This window comes from Schistocerca americana, chromosome 4, assembly GCF_021461395.2.
Source record: "Schistocerca americana isolate TAMUIC-IGC-003095 chromosome 4, iqSchAmer2.1, whole genome shotgun sequence".
Classification (NCBI taxonomy): Eukaryota; Metazoa; Arthropoda; class Insecta; order Orthoptera; family Acrididae; genus Schistocerca; species Schistocerca americana.
Window position 1 is genome coordinate 494,586,072 of NC_060122.1, and position 26,258 is coordinate 494,612,329.

The 26,258-nt window shown below is 43.9% G+C and overlaps 1 protein-coding gene across 1 annotated transcript in view; it reads right to left on the minus strand.

The window, feature by feature from the left end:
• LOC124613576 overlaps positions 1-19,604 on the minus strand; it is an 896,539-nt gene extending 876,935 nt beyond the window's left edge. Inside the window, exon 1 of the mRNA XM_047142291.1 lies at positions 19,481-19,604. Coding sequence (XP_046998247.1) covers positions 19,481-19,604 — 124 coding nt within the window. The remainder of the gene's footprint in view (positions 1-19,480) is intronic.
• Between the last annotated feature and the right edge of the window lie 6,654 nt (positions 19,605-26,258).

A 26,258-nucleotide genomic window follows, 5' to 3' on the forward strand; every position in this document is an offset into this window, starting at 1 on the left:
CTGCTAGACTGACGAGGAACACTATATAGGGGTTGTCTCAGGAAGTCATTCCACACCCAACTTATTCCCTTGATCTTGCGCCCTCCGATTTTCACCTTTTCCTCTATCTATCGAACAACCTTCAAGGAACTCCCTTTCCGGATGAAAATGCGCTCCGAACGTTTTTGGACGAGTTCTTCACCTCAAAATCATGTGATTTCTACAGTGACGGAATCGGAAAGTTAACACTTCGTTGGCAGACTGTTGACTGTTGAAAATAGTGAAGGAGAATATATTATCGAGGAATGAAGTATCTGTTTCGTATATTCGTCGTGCTACTTATGGAAAAATGCAACGAACTTATGTACAATCCAAAGCTACCGGAAATGTTGGAGAATCTCTCGCTAGTAGTCAGGCTACGATTATGGTTCCAACATGACGGGGTCACTTCGCCGTTGATATCGAACGACATGTAAACAACGTTTTCCACTCTTATTCGATAGGAAGAGGTGTCCCAGTACCATAGCCATCATGTTAGACCCACCTAATTCCTAAGGAATTATTTTTGTGGGGCATGCGAAGCATTTGTTGCACGAGACACGAGACACCGATAACACTCCAGAAGAGTTGGTTGACTGTTTGGCTGAAGCTGCAGTCATTATCTGGGACACACATGGTTCTTTTGAGCGTATTAAACAATCGTTAAAGTGCAAATATCAGTTGTGTATTAATGTAAACAGGCGATATTTTCAGCAACATCTCTAAAACAATATTCATCGCATACTAGTTTCAACACCGTCTATGAACATCAGTAGCATCAGAACCTTCATGGATTACTGTCTGAGAAACGGCCTACTTATGACATTTTCGTTATGTAATAAAGTTTCTCCTTTTATCTCCTCTGAACACTATCAAAATCTGCATACGTAGTTTTTTCCGCCCTGTGCATAATTAAAATTTGTTAACGTGGTGGCTTTGGTTAATTCGATCCATTTTGACAAATCAGGAATACAGGATTCCTTCAGCCCATAAGATATCAATGTTGCTTCAGGAACATCGTCAGCCCGTGCAAACAACTGATAATTGTGTAAAGATTCTACAATTATAAGAAAGAAGAAGGTTAAGTTCATGTGAAGCCGGCCGTCGTGGCCGAGCCGTTCTAGGCGCTTCAATCTGGAACCGCGCGACCGCTACGGTCGCAGGTTCGAATCCTGCCTCGGGGATGGATGTGTGTGATGTCCTTAGGTTAGTTAGGTTTAAGTAGTTCTAAGTTCTAGGGGACTGATGACCTCAGATGTTAAGTCCCATAGTGCTCAGAGCCATACATCATGTGAAATTGTTAACACATTATACCTGTATATGTGAGAGCCGCAGTCCATCCCGATATACGTTATCAGTCGGTATCCTTAATAGCTTCAGATGAATAGTAGGAAGGTTCCGTCAAGGCCAAGGCACACCTCCATGCTTGTTCAACTCGAATAGTGCTCCGAATCTAATGATCATGACGTAGACGAATCGACGAGACGCTACGTTCATTCCTTCAAGAAGATATATATTGTGCAGAGTGATGTGTTTACTATTCTCGATCTCGCCTTCCGCGATATCAAGCCGTTCATCATGGCGCTGAGGTGGAGTCATAGTATAGACAGACAGCAGCTATATAAAGCTCTAGATGAAGTGGGTATTCCAAAAAAACTGATAACAGTACTAAGGATGGCAATGCGAGGAACGCAAGGTAGCGTAAAAACTGGAGGAATGTTGTCCAATGCTTTGGAAATTAAAAATGGAGTGCGGCAAGGTGATGCGCTGGCATGCCTCCTATCCAATGCCGCCTTGGAGAAGGCGATGAGAGAAGCAGATATATTGAATAGGGGAACTATTTTTCATAAATCTGTGCAGATACTGGCCTATGAGGACGACATAGACATAGCAACAAGAACTCTGACGGCAATGGAAGAGACATTCACTGAACTTGAGCAGGTCGGCAGGAATAAAGAACTAAATATCAAAAAGCAGAAAACAAAATATCTAGCTGCTGGGGAAGCGCACAGGGAGAACATGCCAGTCGAAATAACGATGGTTAGTTATACTTTTTAAAGAGAATATCATTTCAAATACTTGCGTTCGATTGTAACCAGCCTAAATGATACCTCATACGAAATAAGCAGAGACTAATTGCAGCCAATAAAGCTTATTTCAGCTTAACAAAGCTTCTATCTTCAAAGCTCCTGACCAGAACCACAAAATAACTATTTATAAAACACTGATCAGACCAGCGCTTACTTACGCCTCTGAAACCTGGGCTCTGACAGCAAAGAATGCTGAATCGCTGGATCCATCCGAGAGAAGATTACTCAGGAGAACCATCGGCCCAGTCTGGGAAAGGGAAGTATGGAGGAGGATCTACAAGCATGAGTTGTACGCCTTCTACAAAGGCCATCCTGTTAGAAGAATTGTGAAGTCATCAAGGCTAAGGTGGACTGGACACGTGGCACAGATGAATGATACAGAAATACCAGAAAAGATTTTGCACGGAAAGCCAGGTGGACAGAGACAATGCGCTCGACCGAAAACTAGATGTGAGGACGGAGTCATAGAAGACCTTCGAAAGTTGGGCTACAGGAACAGAAAAATGCTAGAAACGGGCCAAGATAAAGAGGAGATAGCTGAAGAGGCCAAGAGTCATTATGAGTTGTAGAATCGCAGAAAAAGAACGAGAAGAAGAAGAAGAATATGTTTACTAATTTAGATTTCGGCTTCCGCGATATAAAGCCTTTCTTCATGGCGTTGAGGTGGAGTCACAGCCTTCAACAGCAAGTGTCATGGGTTCGGCCCCGCCTCTGGCGTGGGTGTGTATTTTTAATTTTCTGTTAATGTTCGTGTCGCTACCGGGAAGTAAATAAAAATGATGGAAATGTTGACGTGTTGTGTATACCAATACCAAGCTCAAAGAATAAAAACAAAATTTCATTTGACGAAAATGTACACCTCCTGTTCACTTATCTAATATTATAGAACAAGTGGCCGCACGTTAGTTACATTTGCGTGAACAACTAAGAAACGTCAGCAAGGTTGGGTGGCTAGAAAATAATAGTACGACTGTACATACAGAGATGCAAGCCCTTTTATAGGACTGTTAGAAATAAACTGCTTCCTCTGTCCCATTTTCACAAAAAGAGTTCTCCGTACGTAAACGACCACTACAATAGTAAATACTAGTTGTCCAATAGAGTAGCTTCTACGTTACGGCTCTTCGCGTAAACATTTCATCACTTCCTATATCGGTGGATGATAGTGTTTTAATTTTATATCTTTTACTCTGTTTTATCTGCCATACAGGAAAGTACGCGGCAGATATTTAGGGAAGCTATGTTGTTTGATGTCATACGTCGTGTTCTCCTTTGTGAAAGTCATATGCAAGGAATATGCGTCGCTGCTGGCCCTACGTTTACCGGCATTCAGCTTCATCCGTGTGTATGACAGGCAGAAGGAGGCCACAAGAACAAACACGGAAACAGTTTTAGCAAGTAATTCGCATTAGTAACTAATTTTTACGCATTGTGACGCAAACTACAGTGACGTCTCTAAGGCCTCTTTTCAAAGTGAAGGAAATCGACGCTGAAACAAAATGTAAGTGTTAAAGATAAGCTTCTATCACGTTTAAAAGTGCGCATAAAACCATGTAAGGCGTAGAATACAGTGTTGTAAGCACTTCTTGGGACTCTCAGCGCATCAACAAACAAAATATATCGACGATCGTGAAGCATAGTCTCTCCTTTCATTTTCTGGAAAAGCTGAAATCCTTCATTTGCTCTCACTAAACTATAATGCGTGGAGAAAAGGAAGGAATCTACGCTACGTTTCTGCGAATAACGAGCTTGACTGGTCAGCAGAGGTCATCACAACTAGCTCTTCCATCGCTGCATCTGTAAACAAACATCTCTGCCGTTTTTCCTGTGAGATGGCAGAGTACCGCCGCGTGAAAACTAACCAGCACAGATCGCGCTCGAAGTTAGCATCAATATTAAGAAATAGAAAACGTCTCCTTTCATTGCAAATGTTTTAAAAACGAAGAAGAGCGTATGTAAACTGATCGATCAGGTCCCGAATAGCGCATGATTTGGTGAACATATCGAAGTAAACGAAAGAAAAAGTATTATTATCCAGCCTTCGCTAAATGCGCGTGCTGGCGTTCCCGTGTAAATATAAAGCACTGACCAATCAAGGTTTCATGGTGCAGCCTTTCCTCTTGCATGAAATACAAAGTATAGCGCAGCTGTCAGAACTGGCGACGGAGAGAAAAAGGCACGCACTGGGAATAGTTTGGAACTGTTCGTCAGTTAGATGTGAACCAGTCATAATGCCTGCTTGATAAATATCATTTGGTGCCGAAAATGACAGTCCGCCATTTCCATGAATATAGAACAAAAAGATTCATTTGCAGTTGTCGCGGACATGGCCTGGTTGTGAGTTATACGCTGTGCGGAGGTCGCTACATTCCGTGTCGCCCTATCAGCCAACCATTTTTGTGGACGCCATGCATAATGACATACTTTTTCACGGACATCAGACAGTTTTTTGTCATCAGTCTTCTAACTGGTTTGATAAGGCCCATCACGAATTCCTCTCCTGTGCCAACCTTTTCATCTCAGAGTAGCACATTCAACCTGCGTTCTTAATTTGTTGGATGTATTCCAGTCTCTGTGTGCGTCTACAGTTTTTACCCTCTACAGCTCACTTTAGCATCATGGAAATTATTCCCTAATGTCTCAACAGTGGCCTATTATCCTGTTCCTTCTTATTGTTAGTGTTTTCCATATACACTCCTGCAAATTGAAATAAGAACACAGTGAATTCATTGTCCCAGGAAGGGGAAACTTTATTGACACATTCCTGGGGTCAGATACATCACATGATCACACTGACAGAACCACAGGCACATAGACACAGGCAACAGAGCATGCACAATGTCGGCACTAGTACAGTGTATATCCACCTTTCGCAGCAATGCAGGCTGCTATTCTCCCATGGAGACGATCGTAGAGATGCTGGATGTAGTCCTGTGGAACGGCTTGCCATGCCATTTCCACCTGGCGCCTCAGTTGGACCAGCGTTCGTGCTGGACGTGCAGACCGCGTGAGACGACGCTTCATCCAGTCCCAAACATGCTCAATGGGGGACAGATCCGGAGATCTTGCTGGCCAGGGTAGTTGACTTACACCTTCTAGAGCACGTTGGGTGGCACGGGATACATGCGGACGTGCATTGTCCTGTTGGAACAGCAAGTTCCCTTGCGGGTCTAGGAATGGTAGAACGATGGGTTCGATGACGGTTTGGATGTACCGTGCACTATTCAGTGTCCCCTCGACGATCACCAGTGGTGTACGGCCAGTGTAGGAGATCGCTCCTCACACCATGATGCCGGGTGTTGGCCCTGTGTGCCTCGGTCGTATGCAGTCCTGATTGTGGCGCTCACCTGCACGGCGCCAAACACGCATACGACCATCATTGGCACCAAGGCAGAAGCGACTCTCATCGCTGAAGACGACACGTCTCCATTCGTCCCTCCATTCACGCCTGTCGCGACACCACTGGAGGCGGGCTGCACGATGTTGGGGCGTGAGCGGAAGACGGCCTAACGGTGTGCGGGACCGTAGCCCAGCTTCATGGAGACGGTTGCGAATGGTCCTCGCCGATACCCCAGGAGCAACAGTGTCCCTAATTTGCTGGGAAGTGGCGGTGCGGTCCCGTACGGCACTGCGTAGGATCCTACGGTCTTGGCGTGCATCCGTGCGTCGCTGCGGTCCGGTCCCAGGTCGACGGGCACGTGCACCTTCCTGGCGACAACATCGATGTACTGTGGAGACCTCACGCCCCACGTGTTGAGCAACTCGGCGGTACGTCCACCCGGCCTCCCGCATGCCCACTATACGCCCTCGCTCAAAGTCCGTCAACTGCACATACGGTTCACGTCCACGCTGTCGCGGCATGCTACCAGTGTTAAAGACTGCGATGGAGCTCCGTGTGCCACGGCAAACTGGCTGACACTGACGGCGGCGGTGCACAAATGCTGCGCAGCTAGCGCCATTCGACGGCCAACACCGCGGTTCCTGGTGTGTCCGCTGTGCCGTGCGTGTGATCATTGCTTGTACAGCCCTCTCGCAGTGTCTGGCGCAAGTATGGTGGGTCTGACACACCGGTGTCAATGTGTTCTTTTTTCCATTTCCAGGAGTGTATTTCTTTCTTCGCCGAATCTGCGGAGAACCTCCTCAGTCCCTGCATTACCAGGCCACCTAATTTTCAACATTCTTCTGTAGCACCACATCTCTAATGCTTCAATTCTCTCCTGTTCCGGTTTTAACACAGATCATGTTTCACTGCCATCCAATGCTGTGCTCCATACGTACTGTCTCAGAAATTTCTTCTTTAAATTAAGGCCTATATTTAATATCAATAGACTTCTGTTGGGCAGGAATGTCCTTTTTGCCAATGCTAGCCTGCTTTTTATGTCCCCCCCCCCCCCCAGGAGCTCAGTTCGTCAGTGCACCTGACGATGGTGACATGTCTGATCGCCGAAATATTGTGCGCGTTGGACAATATGGACCGGCAGCACACCCGTGGACTGTATTACTATATTGCTCCCAAACAAACAAGCACCAACCTTACTTTCAAAAAAGGTCTGTCTCTGCTGTGACAATACTAAGTTCGAAATAAATGGTTAGTAGCTTGCTTTTTCAGATGCAGAGGAGTTGAGAACATGGTGCAAATGTTATTCAGTTAGCAAACACTACTTATTCTGTATGTTTTGGAACCATGCTTGATGTACTAATGGTGAAATTCATGCAGCACCGTATTATGCCTGAAATATCTTGTATCCACACTTACAATTTACATGGGACGACGTCTTACTGCAAGAAATGCTGATTATCGACTTTTTCTGTGAACTGCACCATTATCAGCACAAAATAGTAAAATGTCGCAGAGCGCACTGTAACGTGAACCTTACCCAACCACTGCTCGCTGGGTACTCCCTCCACTGCAGTCAGTCTGCCGCCCACTTCTGTCAAAGAAAAGGACCGTCGAGAAATGGAAAAGACAAGGCCGCCGCCCAAATGTACAACGACACTGTTAGCTTCACATTTCTCCCAAAGAAAAGGCGTTCCACAAACGAAAACGACAGGGTAGCAACAGTTAAAAGGCATAATGGCTTCCCTGGTCCGATAGTTGAATGTCACCATTTTCTTTACAATAAGTTGTTTCTTGAAAACAACAGACACTCAAAATTATGATTGTTGAAAATACATATGTGCTTGAAATGTGCCGGCCGCTGTGGCCGAGCGGTTCTAGGCGCTTCAGTCCCCTAAGATCAAACAAGGCAGAAGGGATAGATAACATTCCATCGGAATTTCTAAAATCATTGTGGGAAGTCATAACAAAAGGACCATTGACTTGACGTTGGTATGCAGAATACCGGGTAATCAATTAGTCAGTATAAATTGGAAAACTTAATAAACCACGGAATAATGTAGATAGAGAAGTAAAAATTGACGCATATGCTTGGAATGACATGGGGTTTTATTAGAACCAAAAACAAAAGTTCACAAAATGTCTGACAGATCTCTTGCGCGCGTCATTTGGTAACGATCGTGTGCACAGCCGCCACTTTCGTCATGCTTGGCCTCCCAGGTCCCCAGACCTCAGTCCGTGCAATTATTGGCTTTGGGGTTACCTGAAGTCGAGAGTGTATCGTGATCGACCGACATCTCTAGGGATGCTGAAAGACAACATCCGACGCCAATGCCTCACCATAACTCCGAACGTGCTTTACAGTGTTGTTCACAACATTATTCCTCGACTACAGCTATTGTTGAGGAATGATGGTGGAGATATTGAACATTTCCTGTAAAGAACATCATCTTTGCTTTGTCTTACTTTGTTATACTAATTATTGTTATTCTGATCGGATGAAGCGCCATCTGTTGAACATTTTTTGAACTTTTGTATTTTTTTGGTTCTAATAATACCCCATGTCATTCCAAGCATGTGTGTCAATTTGTACCTCTCTATCTACATTATTCCACAGGAGCTCAGTTCGTCAGTGCACCTGACGATGGTGACATGTCTGATCGCCGAAATATTGTGCCCATTGGACACTATTGGACCAGCAGTACACCCGTGGACTGTTCGAGCAAGAAATACGCCGGGAGAAACTGAAGAATCACAATATAGCAATAATTTACTGTCGAAAGTGTCACAGTCTTTTTGCAAGTGCCTTGTAGTAGCGTTTGCTTAAATTCGGTACAAAAATATTATTAGTTAACTGGAAAAGGGACTGCAGTTAACGTAAAATTTGTGTAATTAATTTACACAAGGAAGTGGAGAAATGGAAATTTTATGGGTCGTATTGTAACAGTACTTGGTTAAATTAATTTGCTTAGTTTTCCAGGACGAAAGTAAATCGATATTACAGTGCCTGTTTTGTTCGGAAGTACGGTATGCAGGAACAGGTACTTTGGAGATTGTAGGCGTTATGAAATACGTGGGTGACGACATATGGAAGTTTGGGTCTGGCTGCGAGTCGTGCTCGGATAGCCAATGGTACGACGACCGCTTGCGATAAGCGGGCAACCTGGGTTCGAATCTCGGACAGGCACAGAGTTTCATTGTCGTCATTCCGCTATATAGCTGATGGTTGTCAATACTCGAGAAAGGGCAGTACATTTCACGTAAAACTAAATTCAGTCTAATATTAATAACCGAAATTCTATTTGAAAAGGGAAGAAGGAAGAAAGGGAGGAAGGATAATTAGAGTATGACGTCCCGTCTACAGCAGGTAATGGGAGGTGGAACCTAACCTCGAATTACGAAAGGATGGGGAAGAGAATCAGCCGTGCCCTTTTTTAAAGGAACTATCCCGGGACATACCTTGAGCGATTTAGGGAAGGCCAGACGAAGATGGCTAGATACGTATTTCAACCGTTGTCCTTCCAACTGCGTCACCTTGTTTGAAAAATTCCCTTAAACTTGATATGTAAAAAGACGGACGTTAAATACATTGTCAGTTTAAATCTGGCACTAGAATTAAAGCTACATTTATTTGAAGATAAAAGTACTAACTATTTCAAGTTCAATAAAAGAATTATTTTAGTAATTTGTCCCCTCCTGACTGACGACCGAATTTAAAGACAGAATTATTTATTTTCAGAGGGAAAACACTCACGGTGAACTGTACTGGTTCCAGGCTCAGTTTTAAATACTGGCACTGTGTTTTAATGGGAAAATCTGATTATCAAAACTATAATTATAATTTTAACAATACTCAAAAGGTTTACACGCGGCTGACATTAATAACAGAGTTCAGTTTATGTAAAAACAGTTCTCGACGTGTAAATTTTATTAATTTTTGCGAGTTCGTAGTTAGACGCTGCGACAGCCACTCAAGGTTGTAGCAAGGTCACGCAGTTTAGCAAGCATTCCCAGCCAATCGTAATGAAACGATCAAACTACACGACATTTAAGTAAAGAATAGAGTTATAGGTTCGTTACAGCTGATACCCATGTTCAGGTACCGAGGCACATAAAATACTTAAACGCTATTACGAAAACTCTTAACTTGGTTATGCCTAGTTTGTTGTCTAGTTGCAATGTTTTAAATTTGCTTAAAATTATATGCCTGTCTAGAATGAGATTTTCACTCTGCAGCGGAGTGTGCGCTGATATGTAACTTCCTGGCAGATTAAAACTGTACTCCGGACCGAGACTCAAACTCAGGACCTTTGCCTTTCGCGGGCACGGGCTCTACCACTGAGCTACCCAAGCACGACATAGGCCCTCTCTTCACAACTTTACTTCCGCCAGTACCTCGTCTCCCACTTTCCAAACTTCACAGAAGCTCTCCGCAGGATCCTTTCTTCCAGGAGTGCTAGTTCTGCAAGGTTCACAGGAGAGCTTCTGAGAAGTTTGGAAAGTGGGGACGAGTTACTGGTGGAAGTAAAGCTGTGAGTAGGGGGCGTGAGTCATGCTTGGGTAGCTCAGTGGTTTAGCAATTATCCGCGAAAGGCAAAGGGCCCGAGTTCGAGTCTCGGTCCTGCACATAGTTTTAATTTGCCAGGAAGTTTCATATGCCTGTCTACATAGAAACGTGCTGGTTCGTAATTAGGCGCCGAGTATTTTGTGTGACTTGATGTGCGAAGATGAGCACAGTAGCTCGAAATGTGTCGAAAATACGGTAAAGTTGTAAAATTACGATACACAAACATTGTTACTGGTTGTTACCCTGCGATGACTGGTTGTTGGATATGCTGCAGTACTTATTACAGAAACTAGCAGAAATGCTTCTACTGTGCGGTACAGCCTGATTGTGATGCCCATAAAGCCGGCCGAACCCTGAACAGTTTCGCAACTGGCGTCATCATAATTAGATGAAAGTTGTTACGGTGAACAAAAACGTATAGAAACCGGGACGATGAAGCCACAGAGCGCTGGTCAACGTTCTCGACGTCGAATTGTTCGCACAGTACAATTTTACGAGACGTTGTTGGATCATGAAGGAGAAGACTCATCAGAGAATGCTGTGTGCAGAGTAATGGCTGGCTCAGGCTCCCTGATCACTATGGGACTTAACTTCTGAGGTCATCAGTCCCCTAGAACGTAGAACTACTTAAACCTAACTAACGTATGGACATCACACACGTCCATGCCCGAGGCAGGATTCGAACCTGCGACCGTAGCGGTCGCGCAGCTCCAGACTGTAGCGCCTAGAACCGCTCGGCCACACCGGCCGGCGGAGAGTAATGGTGGAACGGCAATTACACCTTACACAAACAAAATGTGCAAGCAATGGAACCAATCGATTTGGAGCCAACAGTTCAGTCCTATCAGTGAGTTGCCCATTGCAGATCTACAGTGACAAATTTCCTTCAGTTTGTACTGGTCGCGGATGTACAAACGTGATTTTTTCATCTGCTACAAAAGTGTGACTCAAATGAGGAAAACGTCTTCGCCACGCTTGTCTCAGACTACCAGTGACGGATCTCTATCAAATTGTGGATTGGATTTGCTCAAAATCAACTAAAGGAACATTGCCTGGTGCAACCCCGTCTGAAAGAACTGGATGTTCTTTCTAGATGCTACCACAGAGCCGCGCGGGATTAGTCGAGCGGTCTTGGGCGCTGCAGTCATGTACTGTGGGGCTGGTCCCGGCGGAGGTTCGAGTCCTCCCTCGGGCATGGGTGTGTGTGTTTGTCCTTAGGATAATTTAGGTTAAAAGTGTGTAAGCTTAGAGACTGATGACCTTAGCAGTTAAGTCCCATAAGATTTCACACACATTTGAACATTTTTTGCTACCACAGAAATTACCTGTTTACAGTCCACGACGTGATGTAGCTTCAACACGACAGTGCAGCGTCCACTTTTGATATCAATCTTCGTGAGCGCTTGGACAGTAGGCGACCTCCCCGCTCTAATGCATACGTAGACAATGACGGTCGTCAGAGTTGCTGTGCGCGACTATAGGTAATGTTCATAAAAAAATTAAAAATAGCAAGAATTCATGTCCGGTCATTAGTTTCTACACTCAAAGTATTCAGTTTGGGATGCTCTACAGTCGGTATAATTTATATCATAAAGGTTGAGGTTCAAAATGGTTCAAATGGCTCTGAGCACTATGGGACTCATCTTCTGAGGTCATTAGTCCCCTAGAACTTAGAACTAGTTAAACCTAACTAACCTAAGGACATCACACACATCCATGCCCGAGGCAGGATTCGAACCTGCGACCGTAGCGATCTCGCGGTTCCAGACTGCAGCGCCTAGAACCGCACGGCCACTGCGGCTGGCAAAGGTTGAGGGGCATCATAATAACATACCAATGTTACGGATTCCAAGACGTCCTTGTACTGCCTGAGTTACCGTCAGTGCTTCCACTGGGCCGACATTACACGTTTTACTACACTGGACCCTGGTAGACGATCAATACATTCTGACATCCGTATCAAGTGCTTACTTAGTTGTCACTTCTATGGAGGTGCCGTTTGCTGCTTTTAAGAATCTGTAATTCACCAGACTTTCCGCGTAGCACAAGATCGTACGGATACAACTGCTTGCATCACTACAGGTATATAACGAAATAATAAGCAACCAGTTGCATAAAAGAAATTTAATTTCTTCTGAAGAACGGTACTACTTCATTATATACAACTACGGTTGCTGAGGATGCATAAAATGCACCCATGTACTAAATATGAGTCGCAGACAACCATAAGGACCTATGGTACATCATCGTCGATTGTGACTGTAACATTTATTCATGCTTGTGACATCTGTTAATTTTATGGTGAGTCAGGTTTATCTGTACTCTAGGACCACATTGTAGATATGAACATTCACTAAAAGCTACCTCACCAGTTTCTCTGATATTCACTTAAATATGAGCTCGAGAACGATGTGGATTATGTCCTTATGCCTCAGTGTCTTTTGAAACTGGTACAGCTTTCGAAATTCTTAGTAAGAGTGTGAAATTATTGTGTGATGGTGTACATATGGCTGCATTTGGCAACTGACGTGATTTTTTGCTTAATATTTTGCCTAAGAATTATGAAGACATTCCGGTGGTTTGAAATCGTTGCCGTATTCGAGCATACTCCGACTGGGTTGCTAACCGTAGAAGGACTGACAGCACAGATCAATTCTTTTCCTGGTAGCTGAAGTGACTATTGGCAAGATCCCAGAGGTACCTGCTGAACGATCTCACAGTTGGAAAGTCGTTACACAGTAAATACGAGTCACGCAAGTGTCAATTTTACTTTAAATGTTTTTGCTTATCAATCGGAGCTTTGAAAACAATTTCACGAATGAACTGAATACTTCGATCTTTTATTTATCGAGGTAGAGAATCCTCGTGGTCGGGTATAACAAAGTATATGGCCTGTGCAATTAGATCATATTCGATATTTCGTAGAACGATATAACTGTGCAAAGAAAGACCGGGTCTCCAGCCTTTTTTCACGTCAAATATTTCACTATTTCACCGCCAAGCTAAACTGTTTAGTGAATGAAGTCAAACGAGGAAAAAGATTCTATTAACTTATCGTAGTTATGATAACTCAAGAAGAGGAACTATACAGTACAGTTGCATTTCTGTAGCATAGAACTGTACGTGGAAGTAGCTGATTAACTACGTGACGGAAGTTCCGCAAGGAAACTCAGTACATTGGCATTAACATCGAGTATAATTTCAGAGCCGGCCGTGGTGGCCAAGCGGTTAAAGGCGCTACAGTCTGGAACCGCGCGGCCGCTACGGTTGCAGGTTCGAACCCTGCCTCGGGCATGGATGTGTGTGATGTCCTTAGGTTAGTTAGGTTTAAGTAGTTCTAAGTTCTAGGGGACTGATGACCTTAGAAGTTAAGTCCCATAGTGCTCAGAGCCATTTGAACCAAATTGCTATATTTGTCTATATTTCAGTACTGTCAACTGTGTTCAGCATTGCATCTGTGAATAACTCTTTTCTCCGCTAGTGCCACAGTGTATTTAGCGAAGCATGACACTCAGCAGTTTGTAGTTTCAGTTTTTGAAATACGGAGCAACCAGACATGTTTCAGTTGTTTGTATTAGTATAGCAAGCGAGATCATGTGTAGTGAAATGCCTGATTATGACTCACAGTTAACTGGAAACATTCATCGTGTTCAGCGAGTGCCTACTTAATACCAATGGCCAGGGTACACCAAAATAATGGGACACACAAAAGTAAGTGTTGTGAATATTCACAATGCCTGTTATACAAACAACTGTTCTTAATGGCCAAAAATATTTCAGCTCCTCATGACATCATCATTAAGTTCTCTAAAATGTTTGGTTAGTGGGTTAAAAAATCGCTTTATTCATAAACTTAATTTTTTTGCACGAAAATATTTTGCGGCTATATTTTGTGAATTCTTTCTGTAATATCTGCTCTCGTCTCTATGTTTACATGTTGTGGAAATATACATGTGCGACACATAAAGCGACGTGTTAACTTGTCAATCAAACCTGCACTACCAATATTTCGTTGTAGATGGCAAGCTACATAATACCGTAAAGAAATTCCTGCAGAACCCAACATTGTGGAAAACGTGGTAATGATCACAAAACATAAAATTTATTTTGACCAAATTTCTTCAAAATAATTATTGCTTGAAATACGTTTGCATTTTACAGATATAAATAAAAGTACCCGATGATAATAGCGCAAAGGAGCTGAAACATGTATGGGCATTAAGAAGAATGGTTGTTTGTATAAAGGGCACACCTGAATTTCGATAACCCCATACTTTTATTTTTCCTATTTTCTTCGTGTGCCGTTCGCAGCTCGTGGTCTCGCGGTCGCATTCTCGCTTCCCGAGCACGGGGTCCTGGGTCCGATTCCCGGCGGGGTCAGGGATTTTCACCTGCCTCGAGACGACTGGGTGTTTGCGTTGTTCTCATCATTTCATCAACATTAATGAAAGTGGCGGGATTGAACTGAGCAAAGGTTGGGAATTTGTACGGGCGCTGATAACCGCGCAGTTGAGCGCCCCCCAAACCAAACATCATCACCATCTTCGCGTGACCATTGGCATGTTTAGCGGCTGCGGACGTGACTGTACTGAATAAACTATTAAATACCGCCTTCAGTCACTAATATTTTCGTTTTATTACCCTACTCTTTGCATTTCAAGCCCTGTGGGCTTATTTTCAGGTGTGTCTAGATAGCTACGCTTGTTTTGCTCTTCTTGAGGGAGATGCTGCTTCAGAATAGTGCGTTATTTATAAGTTGAGTAGAGTATTCCTGGATGTTATCTATAAACAAACATTTGCGACTGGAGCGAACTGATGTGTGTAACACAATTATCGGTGTTACACAAAAACATAATACCTACGATTGTTCTATTAATATTATTTGGAGCGCACTACTCTGAAGCATCATATAGCTCCAGAGCAAGAAAACTGAAGTACCTCTCTACCTCTCTAGATACACCTGTAGATGTCCTCACAGGGTATAGAAAAGGAAATATCAGTAACGGAAGGCGTTGTTTAGTAGACTGTCAGTGAACATGATATAAGTTTCCGATTGGTCGGATGTCACAATTAGGCATCTAATTGGACATAGTCTTCCCTGCTGGTCTAACATGTAGAAACCCAAATAAACATTCAGTTGCAAACGATGGATGATATTTGTTCTTATTTACACGTTGAACGTAATTGAAGAAGAACTGAGGAAGGACTGCTGCAAATGTTGGCAATGAGACAAATATTTGCAGTTTCATAAAGCTGGACGTTATCTTTCTAATATCTATCGAGTACAAAGTATCTGTATTCATAAAAGGAGAGACTGTTTGCTTGTTCTACCACAAAGATGTTTCATTATAGTCGTGTCATCATCAGTCGACGTTTATTTACTTCTTCTAAAGATACGGGAAGTACGCGCACGTCTAACGTGGCGACATGAAATTTACCACCACTCTTTTTACATTACACTTCCATCCGCTAAAAATAAGTTCTTATCTGCATGATAAATACAACCTGTCAGTCAGGTATCAATCAAGATTTTCGACATAACACCCTATGGAAAAATCCTTGTCACACATAGGTGTCTTGTCAGTTAGGAGAATGTGGTGGACCAGTTGTCCAAATGTGTGGTTTATTTAATTTAAAAATGCAACATTTTTAGGGAAGACATGATTATTCTGCCATTATGCACAGTATACATGCATTGTCAAATATACACGGTGTTCCGAAATTCCTATTACAAACTTCTAGAATTTATAGAGGGGAGTGAGTACATAATATTTTGGGTAGGAACACATTTCCGAAAACGTACCGTTTCCTTTCTGGTACAGTTTCAATTCAGATGTTTAACTTATTCACTTCTGCTCGAGGAATTGAATTAGGCGTGACGCGGTCCAGTTATTGGGTAATAATTCGAAAGGAAACATAGCGAAACGTCCACTTATCACTTAAGAACATCCGTTTATATTAACGCTTGAACCTTACGTGTTCACATTAATAAAAAAAAAACCAGCGTAGTGTACATACAGAACGTAACGCTTAAGTGTTTATACAAACAAGTGTGCTCAAGTGATAAGAGAACGTTTCGTTTTGTTTCCTTTTGAACAGTTACTTAATAATTGTACTACCTCTCTTCTAACACAATTTTTCAAGCAGAATTGGATGAGTGAAATATCTAAATTGAAACTGCCGTAGAACGGACGCGGTACGCTTCAGGACATGGGTTCCTGTTGAAAGTAATATTTATCCACTGCCCTCTATAAGTCCTAGAAGTTTCTAATGGGAAATTCCGAACGCCCTGTATTAGATTCCCCATTTACGTATCATAGTATAACGTTCGTAATTACTCTTAGCATTAAAACTCTCACAGAGCTCTGATAACTAAGGAAGTGACCTACCATTTACCTACCAAAAATTATAGTATCTTGTTATGCTTGCTTATTGTTGACCGTGCCTAGTGGCATGAAACTTTTAATATCTTGATAATAGCATCATGTTTTCCAGAACATCTTGTGTTTTTAAATTAAGTAAAACATTTGGACAACTGGTGCATCGTAATCTCCGAACTGATGTAGTGACATCATTATAAAGGCATTGATATTTGCAGGAAAATTAACATTTTCGGTTGGAATAGTTGTGCACAGTTTATATGGAATTGTATGAGATACCGACAAATACAGTCAAACAGTATCGCATTTGATGTCAGTGGTACACCATATAACAAAATATCAAGGATTCAGATGGTAGAGGGTGGAACTTGGCATGAAGGCAGACGGCTCTGTGTAATGTTAGTGTATGATTAGGGCGCGTTTAATGAAGGGTAGGAAACAGACACTATTAATGACAGTTCGTGTTGTATACATATGCCACTATTGTGACAACACCACGCGGGAAACAGTTATCATGTGATGAAAAAGCAAAAATCGGCTCGTACAAGGCAATGGGACACACTGATCATGAAACTGCCAAGAAGTTGAACCGTTCCAGTACAGTGATCGATAGTTTCGTTAGATTGGGAGGATGATATGGACAGAACGGAAAATACGGGCAAAGTAGAAAATTATATGAGACATCTAAACGGTTACTTTTGCGTAAAGCAAGAGGGACAAACCGTTGTTCTTCTCAACTTGTTGTTGATTTACTGCCAGACGTGTACAACAAATTTTGTCAAATGACAAACATTTTGCAGTCAAGTAACGACTGCAGGAAAGTGCTCTAGCACCCAAACATAACAGGCTAGGGCTGAGTATGCTGAAAAATAAATGTCATTGAGTTCAGAATGGGATAAAGTGATCTTCAGTCATGAGAATAAGTTTAATTTAGATGCACCGGATGCGTTTCAGTATTACTGGCATGGTCTGAGTAGCAGGCAAGAATGGGCAGAAAGTTTGGTGGTGGAAGTGTTACCATTTGGGCAGCCTCCTGCACTGAAGGTATATCACACATTTCTTGGCTGAACTAGAATGCTAGCGACAGAACTGATCAGAACGTATGACTGTCTAGGGGACTAAAGTGTAATGTTTCAACAAGATGATGCATCTGTTCATTTTTCTGGTACGACCAAAAAGTGGTTTGAAGGTAAAGATATCGATGTCTCGCCCTGGACGGCACATAGCCTGGATTTGAACCCCACGGAAAACCTTTAGGGGAATACTTGCAAGGCGTGAGCATCGCAATGAAAGGCAATTTGAGGTCGTATGTGAGCTGAAAAGAGCGATGTGAGACGGGTCGGCGACAAATTTACTACAAGAAATAAAAGCCTCAACAAAATCAATGCCTAAGAGAATTTTTGAGATTTTTTATTTATTTATTTTTTATTTACACGTCAGGTTCCGTAGGACCAAATTGAGAAGCAAATGTTCAAGGTCATGGAACGTGTCAGTACATGAAATTACAACACAAAAGTAATAGCAGGTAAAAATAAATGTTCATGAACCTGAAAAAAGTCAGTACATAAGTTTAAGTAAACACTAACAGCAATACAATAAGAATCAGGTTAAACTTTCAAGGAACTCCTCGACAGAATAGGAGGAGTGACCCATGGGGAAACTCTTCAGTTTCGATTTGAAAGCGCGTGGATTACTGCTAAGATTTTTGAATTCGAGTGGCAGCTTATTGAAAATGGATGCAGCAGTATACTGCATACATTTTTGCACTAGCGTTAAGGAAGTCCGACCCAAATGCAGGTTTGATTTCTGCCGAGAATTAACCGAATGAAAGCTGCTTATTCTTGGAAATAAACCAATATTGGTAACAAGAAAAGACAATAAGGAATATACATATTGAAAGGCCAATGTCAAAATACCCAGACTCGTGAACAGAGGTCGACAAGAAGTTCGTGAGCTCACGCCACTTATTGCCCAAACCGCCCGTTTCTGAGCCAAAAATATCCTTGTAGTATGGGACGAGTTACCCCAAAATATAATAGCATACGACATAATCGAATGAAAATAAGCAAAGTAGACCAAGTATCACCCACTTCTGATACCGTTCGAATAGTAAAAATGGCAGTATTAAGTATTTAAAGAAGATCCTGAACGTGGGCTTTCCGCTACAGCTTACTATCTATCTGAACACCTAGAAGTTTGAACTGTTCAGTTTCACTAATCATATGCCCGTTCTGTGAAATTAAAACGTCAGGTTTTGGTCAATTGTGTGTTAGAAACTGTAAAAACTCAGTCTTACTGTGATTTAACGTTAGTCTATTTTCTACAAGCCATGAACTGATGTCATGTATTGCACTATTTGAAACCGAGCCAATGTTGCACACAACATCCTTTACAACCAAGCTAGTGTCATCAGCAAACAGAAATATTTTAGAGTTACCCGTATCACTGAAGGGCATATCATTTATATAAATAAGGAACGGGAGTGGCCCCAACACTGATCCCTGGGGCACCCCCTACTTGACAGGACCCCACTCAGATCCCACATCACAGCCGTTGTCAACATTGTGAATAATGACCTTTTGCTGCCTGTTGCTAAAGTAAGAGGTGAACCAATTGTGAGCTAATTAATTGTGAGATAATTAGGAATGACAGAGGTTGGACAAAGTACTAGCAGAACAGTAATACAACAGGGCACTGAGTGCCTTTATACCAATTTCCATCCAAGGTGGCGCAAGGAAAACCAGCCCCGACTACTAGACTGCTCATTGTTGCCAGTCAATTGTCATTTGTTGCTTGCATTAGCTCATCTGTTATTTCTTTGCTACCTAATTATCACATGTTTATCTATTTGTTGTTGTATCAGCTCGTGCGTAATTGGAGAGCGGTCTGTACTCGGGCCCGGTTTTTCGTGTATCACCTGTACTATGGCTTGGCGACAGATGACGTTGGTGCCTTGTTTATGAGAGTTTTGCTATAATATCTGAAGGCACAGGTGGGACTGCAGAGGGTCCCGCATTTAAGGAGTGAACAGGTGAGCTGGAATCATAAGGCGCCGCGCGGCAGAGGTGAGAGTGGTAGTGGGACTCACCGGCGGGGTCCTGGAGCGCGTGCGCCGTGGCGCCGACAGCGGCCAGTAGCGCCGCCAGGAAGAGCAGCAGCAGCGGCGGCGGCCGGACCGCGCCGGTGGCGTGCGAAGCGCGTGCCTGCCGCATCGCGACTGAGCCCACTCCGGCGGCGGGCCGCGCCAGCTCGGGCCGACACTCCGCCGGTCTGGGCGGCGCCTGCGCACCGCGCCGCGCACGCCGGCGGGCGTCCCCGTCCAGAGGATGCACTCTCAATGCCACTCCGTGGAGGGACTCCCTCACCACGTGACTTGCTTGAGGATCCCTCGGTAGGTAGGACACAGAATGCTGCGAGGGCTATACGCACAGTGAGGCCCGATAGGTCACGAAACGGAAACCACAGTGAAAATCAAAATCTTCTATCTGCAGTAGTTCGCTACATCTTCCGGCTACTTACATACAACAAAAAAAGTGTTGCATCGCCACGGTTCCAAGCATCCCGATCATTGACTTTGAATGTGTATGTTGTTGTTGTTGTTATGGTCTTCAGTCCTGAGACTGGTTTGCTGCAGCTCTCCATGCTACTCTATCCTATGCAAGCTTCTTCATCTCCCAGTACCTACTGCAGCCTACATCCTTCTGAATCTGTTCAGTGTATTCATCTCTTGGTCTCCCTCTACGATTTTACCCTCCACGCTGCCCTCCAATGCTAAATTTGTGATCCCTTGATGCCTCAGAACATGTCCTACCAACCAGTCCCTTCTTCTTGTCAAGCTGTGCCACAAACTCCTCTTCTCCCCAATTCTATTCAATACCTCCTCATTAGTTATGTGATCTACCCATCTAATCTTCTGTATTTTTCTGTAGCACCACATTTCGAAAGCTTCTATTCTCTTCTTGTCCAAACTGTTTATCATCCACATTTCACTTCCATATAAGACCACAATCCATGCAAATACTTTCAGAAACGACTTCCTGACACTTAAATCTATTCTCGATGTTAACAAATTTCTCTTCCTCAGAGACGCTTTCCTAGCCATCGCCAGTCTACATTTTATATCTTCTCTACTTCGACCGTCATCAGTTATTTTGCTCCCCAAATAGCAAAACTCCTTTACTACTTTAAGTGTCTCATTTCCTAATCTAATTCCCTCAGCATCACCCGACTTAATTGGACAACATTCCATTATCCTCGTTTTGCTTTTGTTCAAAAAAAATGGCTCTGAGCACTATGGGACTCAACTGCTGAGGTTATTAGTCCCCTAGAACTTAGAACTAGTTAAACCTAACTAACCTAAGGACATCACAAACATCCATGCCCGAGGCAGGATTCGAACCTGCGACCGTAGCGGTCTTGCGGTTCCAGACTGCAGCGCCTTTAACCGCACGGCCACTTCGGCCGGCTTGCTTTTGTTGATGTTCATCTTATATCCTCCTTTCAAGACACTGTCCATTCCGTTCAACTGCTCTTCCAAGTCCTTTTCTGTTTCTGACAGAATTACAATGTCATCGGCGAACGTCAAAGTTTTTATTTCTTCTCCATGGATTTTAATACCTACTTCGAATTTTTCTTTTGTTTCCTTTACTGCTTGCTCAATATACACAACAACCATGGATGCGCAGTGCCTTTCCCACGAAGTGGTTAAGGCAGCGAATCGGTTCCAGTCATAACAGTCGTGATGTCTGTAGTTCCGCCATGCTCAGAAGGTCATTTCCAAAGTCTGATCGTATACGCGTTGTTACGTTGTGTCCGGAACGGTTCTCATCATGAGAAGTGTCCAGACGTCTCACAGTGGTCCGACACAATGTCGTTCGTATATGGAGGAGGTGCAGAGATAAAAGAACTCTCGATGAATTGCCTCCATCAGGCCGTCCAAAGGTCTACTACTGCAGCTGATAACCGCTACTTACGGATTTCAGCTCGGAGGAACCCTGAGAGGAGTGCCACCATGCTGAACAATGATTTCGGCGCAAACTGTACGAAATAGGCTGCGTGATGTGCAACTTCACTCCCGACGTCCATGCCGAGGTCCATCTCTTACACCTAGACATCATGCAGCGCGGCACAGATGGACCCAACAACATGCTGAATGTACTCGTCAGAACTGGTTCAAAATGGCTCTGAGCACTATGGGACTTAACTTCTGAGATCATCAGTTCCCTAGAACTTACAACTACTTGAACCTAACTAACTTAAAGACATCACACACATCCATGCCCGAGGCAGGATTCGAACTTGCGACCGTAGCGACCGCGCGGTTCCAGACTGTAGCGTCTTTCTAGACGCTCGGCCACCCCGGCCGGCCGTCAGAACTGGCATCAAGTTCTGTTCCCAAATGAGACTCGCATATTCCTTCCACCAAACAATAGACAGAGACGTTTTTGGAGGCAGTCTGCTCACGCAGAACCTCTTAAGCACACTGTCTAGCGAGTGCAGCATGGTGGTAGTTCCCTCAAGTTTTGGGGTGGTATTATTTGGGGCTAACGTACGGCACTGGCGGTCATTGAAGTCAATCAAACAGCTATACAATACAGGGATGGAATGCTCCCGCATATAGTGCAAGCAAGCATATCGGCAGCATTTCAGAGAGGGGTTCGTCTTAATGAACGGTAATTCTCGCACTCATGGTGCACAGCTTCTGAATGCGTTCCTCCATGAAAACAAAATCGCATGGTTAGAATAACCAGCATGTTCTCCACACATGAACCCAATCGAACATGCCTGGGATACACTGAAAAGGGCTGTTTATGTACGAGATGACCCACCAACCAATCAGAGATCTACTCCAAGTCGCCGTTTAAGAGTGAGGCAATCTGGACCAACAGTGCCTTGATGATGTAGTGGACAGTATGCCACGACGAATACAGGGACGCATCAGTGAAAGAGGAGGTGTTACTAGGTGTTAGAGATATTGGTGTAAGCTGCAATCTGGAACACAAATTGGCCGGCCGTTGTGGCCGAGCGGTTCTAGGCGCTACAGTCTGGAACCGCGCGACCGCTACGGTCGCAGGTTCGAATCCTGCCTCGGGCATGGATGTGTGTGATGTCCTCAGGTTAGTTAGGTTTAAGTAGTTCTAAGTTCTAAGGGACTGATGACCTCAGATGTTAAGTCCCATAGTTCTCAGAGCCATTTGAACCATTTGGAACACAAATTCAGGTAATGTAGATTATTATTGTACAACTTGCGATTTTTTGTTTTCAAGAGCAATAAGAAGAGCTTAAATGTTTTTGTATATCTCTATTTCACTTTTTGGTACGAGGGTTGGAACTTAAATAGTGGTGACTATTTATTCGCAACCGATACAAAAGAGTCACATGTTTTGCACCTGTTACTGTCCTTCAAAGTAGTCACCAGCGTTGTGTAGAACCTGTTGCCAGCAGTGTGGAAGGCGTAGTACACCGTTAGCAGAGCTTGTTCTGTTGAGGGTGCGAACGGCGCGGTCTAAAGTTATGGTGATTCTCGTATACGACTGTGATGGTGTTATCCTAACGCATTACGTTCCTCCACGGCAGGCCGTCAATGCACAGTGTTACCGTTTGTTTTTGGAGCATCAACTGTGACCAGCTTTGCGAAAGAAGCGGCGGCACTTTCCGCGCAACCCATCCATCATTTTGCACGACAATGCGCGGGGGCATACAGCGCAAGCTGTGGCTGCTCTGTTCGGTCGATAGAACTGGAAGTAGTGTACCATCCACCATAGTTTGATTTGATTCCGAAGATGAAGGAACCACTTCGTGGCATTCGCTTCAGAACTGTTCCAGAGATTCGACAGGCAATAGACCCCTACATTCGCACCATCAACATAACTGGCTCTGCTAACGGTATACTATGCCTTCCACATCGCTGGCAACGAGTTCTACACAACGCTGGTGACTACTCTGAAGAACAGTAACAGGTGCAAACATGTAACTCTTTTGTATGGGTTGTGAATAAATAGTAGCCATTATTTAAGTTCCGACCCTCGTGAAAGGTCAGGAGCTCCTAGAACCACGGTGATGCAACACATTTAGCGTTGTACCAACTTTTCAATGCTCTCTCATAGAAAGCATCCGCCTGTGTTTTCCACCACTTCTCTACGCTGATCTGCAGTCCGTTGTCTGTCCCAAAGTGGCGTCTTCATATCCAGCGGTTCAAGCGAGCAGGGATGGACATGAGAGGGAGCCAAATCCGAGCTGTATGGTGGGTAATGAAATAGTTCCCATCTAAAACGCTATAGGGGCGTTCTCATTGTCTCTGCGGTTGTGTGGCAGAGAATTCTCATGAAGAAGGAAATGCTTGACAGGTACGTTATGTAGGGTTGCTTGAAATCAGGCGAAACCTCACAGTGGGTGCCCATACTTGGCGAGAGACTATTGTTCTAGGCATCTTTACGTGCTCACTGTGTGCTCAGAACTGAAAAGAGCGGCGTAAGGCGATCGACAGCTATACTAGAGACACTGCCCAACACATTTGTACAAAGCTTCGTCGGATTTTCACTTTCTTTTCCGTTTCGCAATCTATCTGACCTTACTTTCCATATAACCCTCGTATATTGGGTGGGAAATCATCGACAGATGTAGAAGTAACTTTGGGAGGGTTCCACGGAAATGTATTAGGACCCCAACTATCCATGTTGTATATGAGTGACCTGGCAGACAATGTTAAGAGTCAACTCAGACTTTTCGTAAATGATGCACTTCCTTACAGTGTGCAACACAGCTAATGGGTCACTTTTTCGCAACTCCGTAATTGTCTTCCATTGCGGCGGAGAAGTTTGAAATTTGGCTCCAAGGTGCCTGGAACATTTCCCTGTAATGGCGCAAAAACGTGGCGCCCTGATATGCCATCCTCAGGCTCGGCAACTCTTCAAATAGCAATATGTCAACACATGAGAAAAAAGGCCAGAGCCTATAAGTTCCACGTGAGGTGTAAGATGGATTAATGATATCACACTGGATGGGAAAGCCGTTACACCTCTCTTCCTCCCCTCTCCCCCCCCCCCCCACTTCCCCACCCACCACTTACTCACATTTCGCCCCTTCTTTTCCGCCTCCATCACAGAGGTCAGAACCGTAATACCCAGCATTGAAATCACGCTTTTTTCTTACGAGTAACAGAGGAAATTATTTCAGACAGGCCGCCGCTCAGAATCGATAAGAAAAGACCGCAGAGGCGTGGCATAAAGAGCGCCAATAAGACCCTCTCCTTTGGGGCGTTGATTCCCACTCAGTGCGCAGTATAATGAACAACAGGATGACATTTTTGACGACCTTTGACACTGCGAAACCCAATGGACGATTCAAGGCTTCTCTAAGGACACCGTAGCTCTGTAGTCCCTTTGTACGCGATTACAACTCTTTGGAGTGTAGCACGATCACAACCTTTGCTCTGTTTTACAGCTATGAACCACTAGGGACCTTTCAAAACCATTGGACGAAATCTGAACGGGAACTGGAATAGCAAAGAGTTTTTATGCTTTTTCAGACCTCCAGTTTCGTGCCCTCGTGTGTCGTGATCACAGAGAACTGCGACATTGACATATGCATTAATAAACCGACAAAGGGTCCGTCAGAGATCCTCCCAGCTCTAATCTGCTCATCTTTGCTAATCACATCAAAGCTGTTCCTATACAGAGACAACACTTGATCAATTCCCAGGTGCTTGCAGGCAGGGAACAAAAAAATGTTCAAATGTGTGTGAGTTCCTAAGGGATCAAACTGCAGAGGTCATAGGTCCCTAGACTTACACACTACTTAAACTAACGTAAACTAACCTATGCTGAGAACAACACACACACCCATGCCCGAGGGAGGACTCGAACCTCCGGCAGGTTCACACCTTTCAAGTCAGTGACTCTACGCTGCTGCATTATCACCTGCTGGCAGGTATGCAGAATCAGAGAGGTGCCGAAAGGGTTGCCTGCCTCCAGACGCCTAGGAATATGTCACAGGTTGTCTCTGTACAAGTACATTTTTAAAATGGTCAATAAAAGTGTACAGGCGACACGAAGTGTGTTAATAAACTGCATTGTCTTAGAAGAACCTTTTCCATTTTATTCACACACATGTCAATGTCGCACTCCTCTGTAATCACATCACAAGAGGGCACGGAACAGGAGGGCTGTAAAACCAGAGACGTGTGGAGGGAGCGTCTCTCCAAGTTTTTAACTCGCATAAGATGGCAAACATCAGTATGTGTGTGCATTTTATTGAAGTTGCTGTTGCTGTTGAGTTGAAACGATCACATAGTTAAAGCACCTGGGAGATTTCCGTTTATTGGTAGAGTACTAGGGAAATGCAATCAACAAAAGAGATTGCTTACAAATCACTTTCGTGACCCATCCTAGAACACTGTTCAAATGTGTGGAACCCATACTATATCTGACTAACAGGAGGTGCTGATCGCATACGAAGTAGGCCAGCACGAAAAGACACAGGTTTGTTTGGCTCACGGCAATGAGTTGTGAAGAGGCTGATAGACTTGAACTGCCCGCCGCTCAAAGATCGACACAAAATATATCGTCAATTTTATTCCTGAAACTCATCTTAGCTGTAGCAGGTATACATGTACTACCTAAAGCTACACGTGAAAAGTTTTGCTGTACTGGGATTCGAACCGGATTTCTCGTTCATCGCCACTGGTCGGCTTACCACTTTTTTTTTTTAACTCATTTTGTTCGATATAGTTCGTTGCGTATGGTCGGGGCGGACGTCACAAGACATCCGTTCAAAGTGATCGTTGGTTCCTTGACTCAGTTTTTTTATTACAGAGAGCACGCAGCCCTCTGACCGAACACGCTGAGCTACCGTGCCGGCGTCCACTT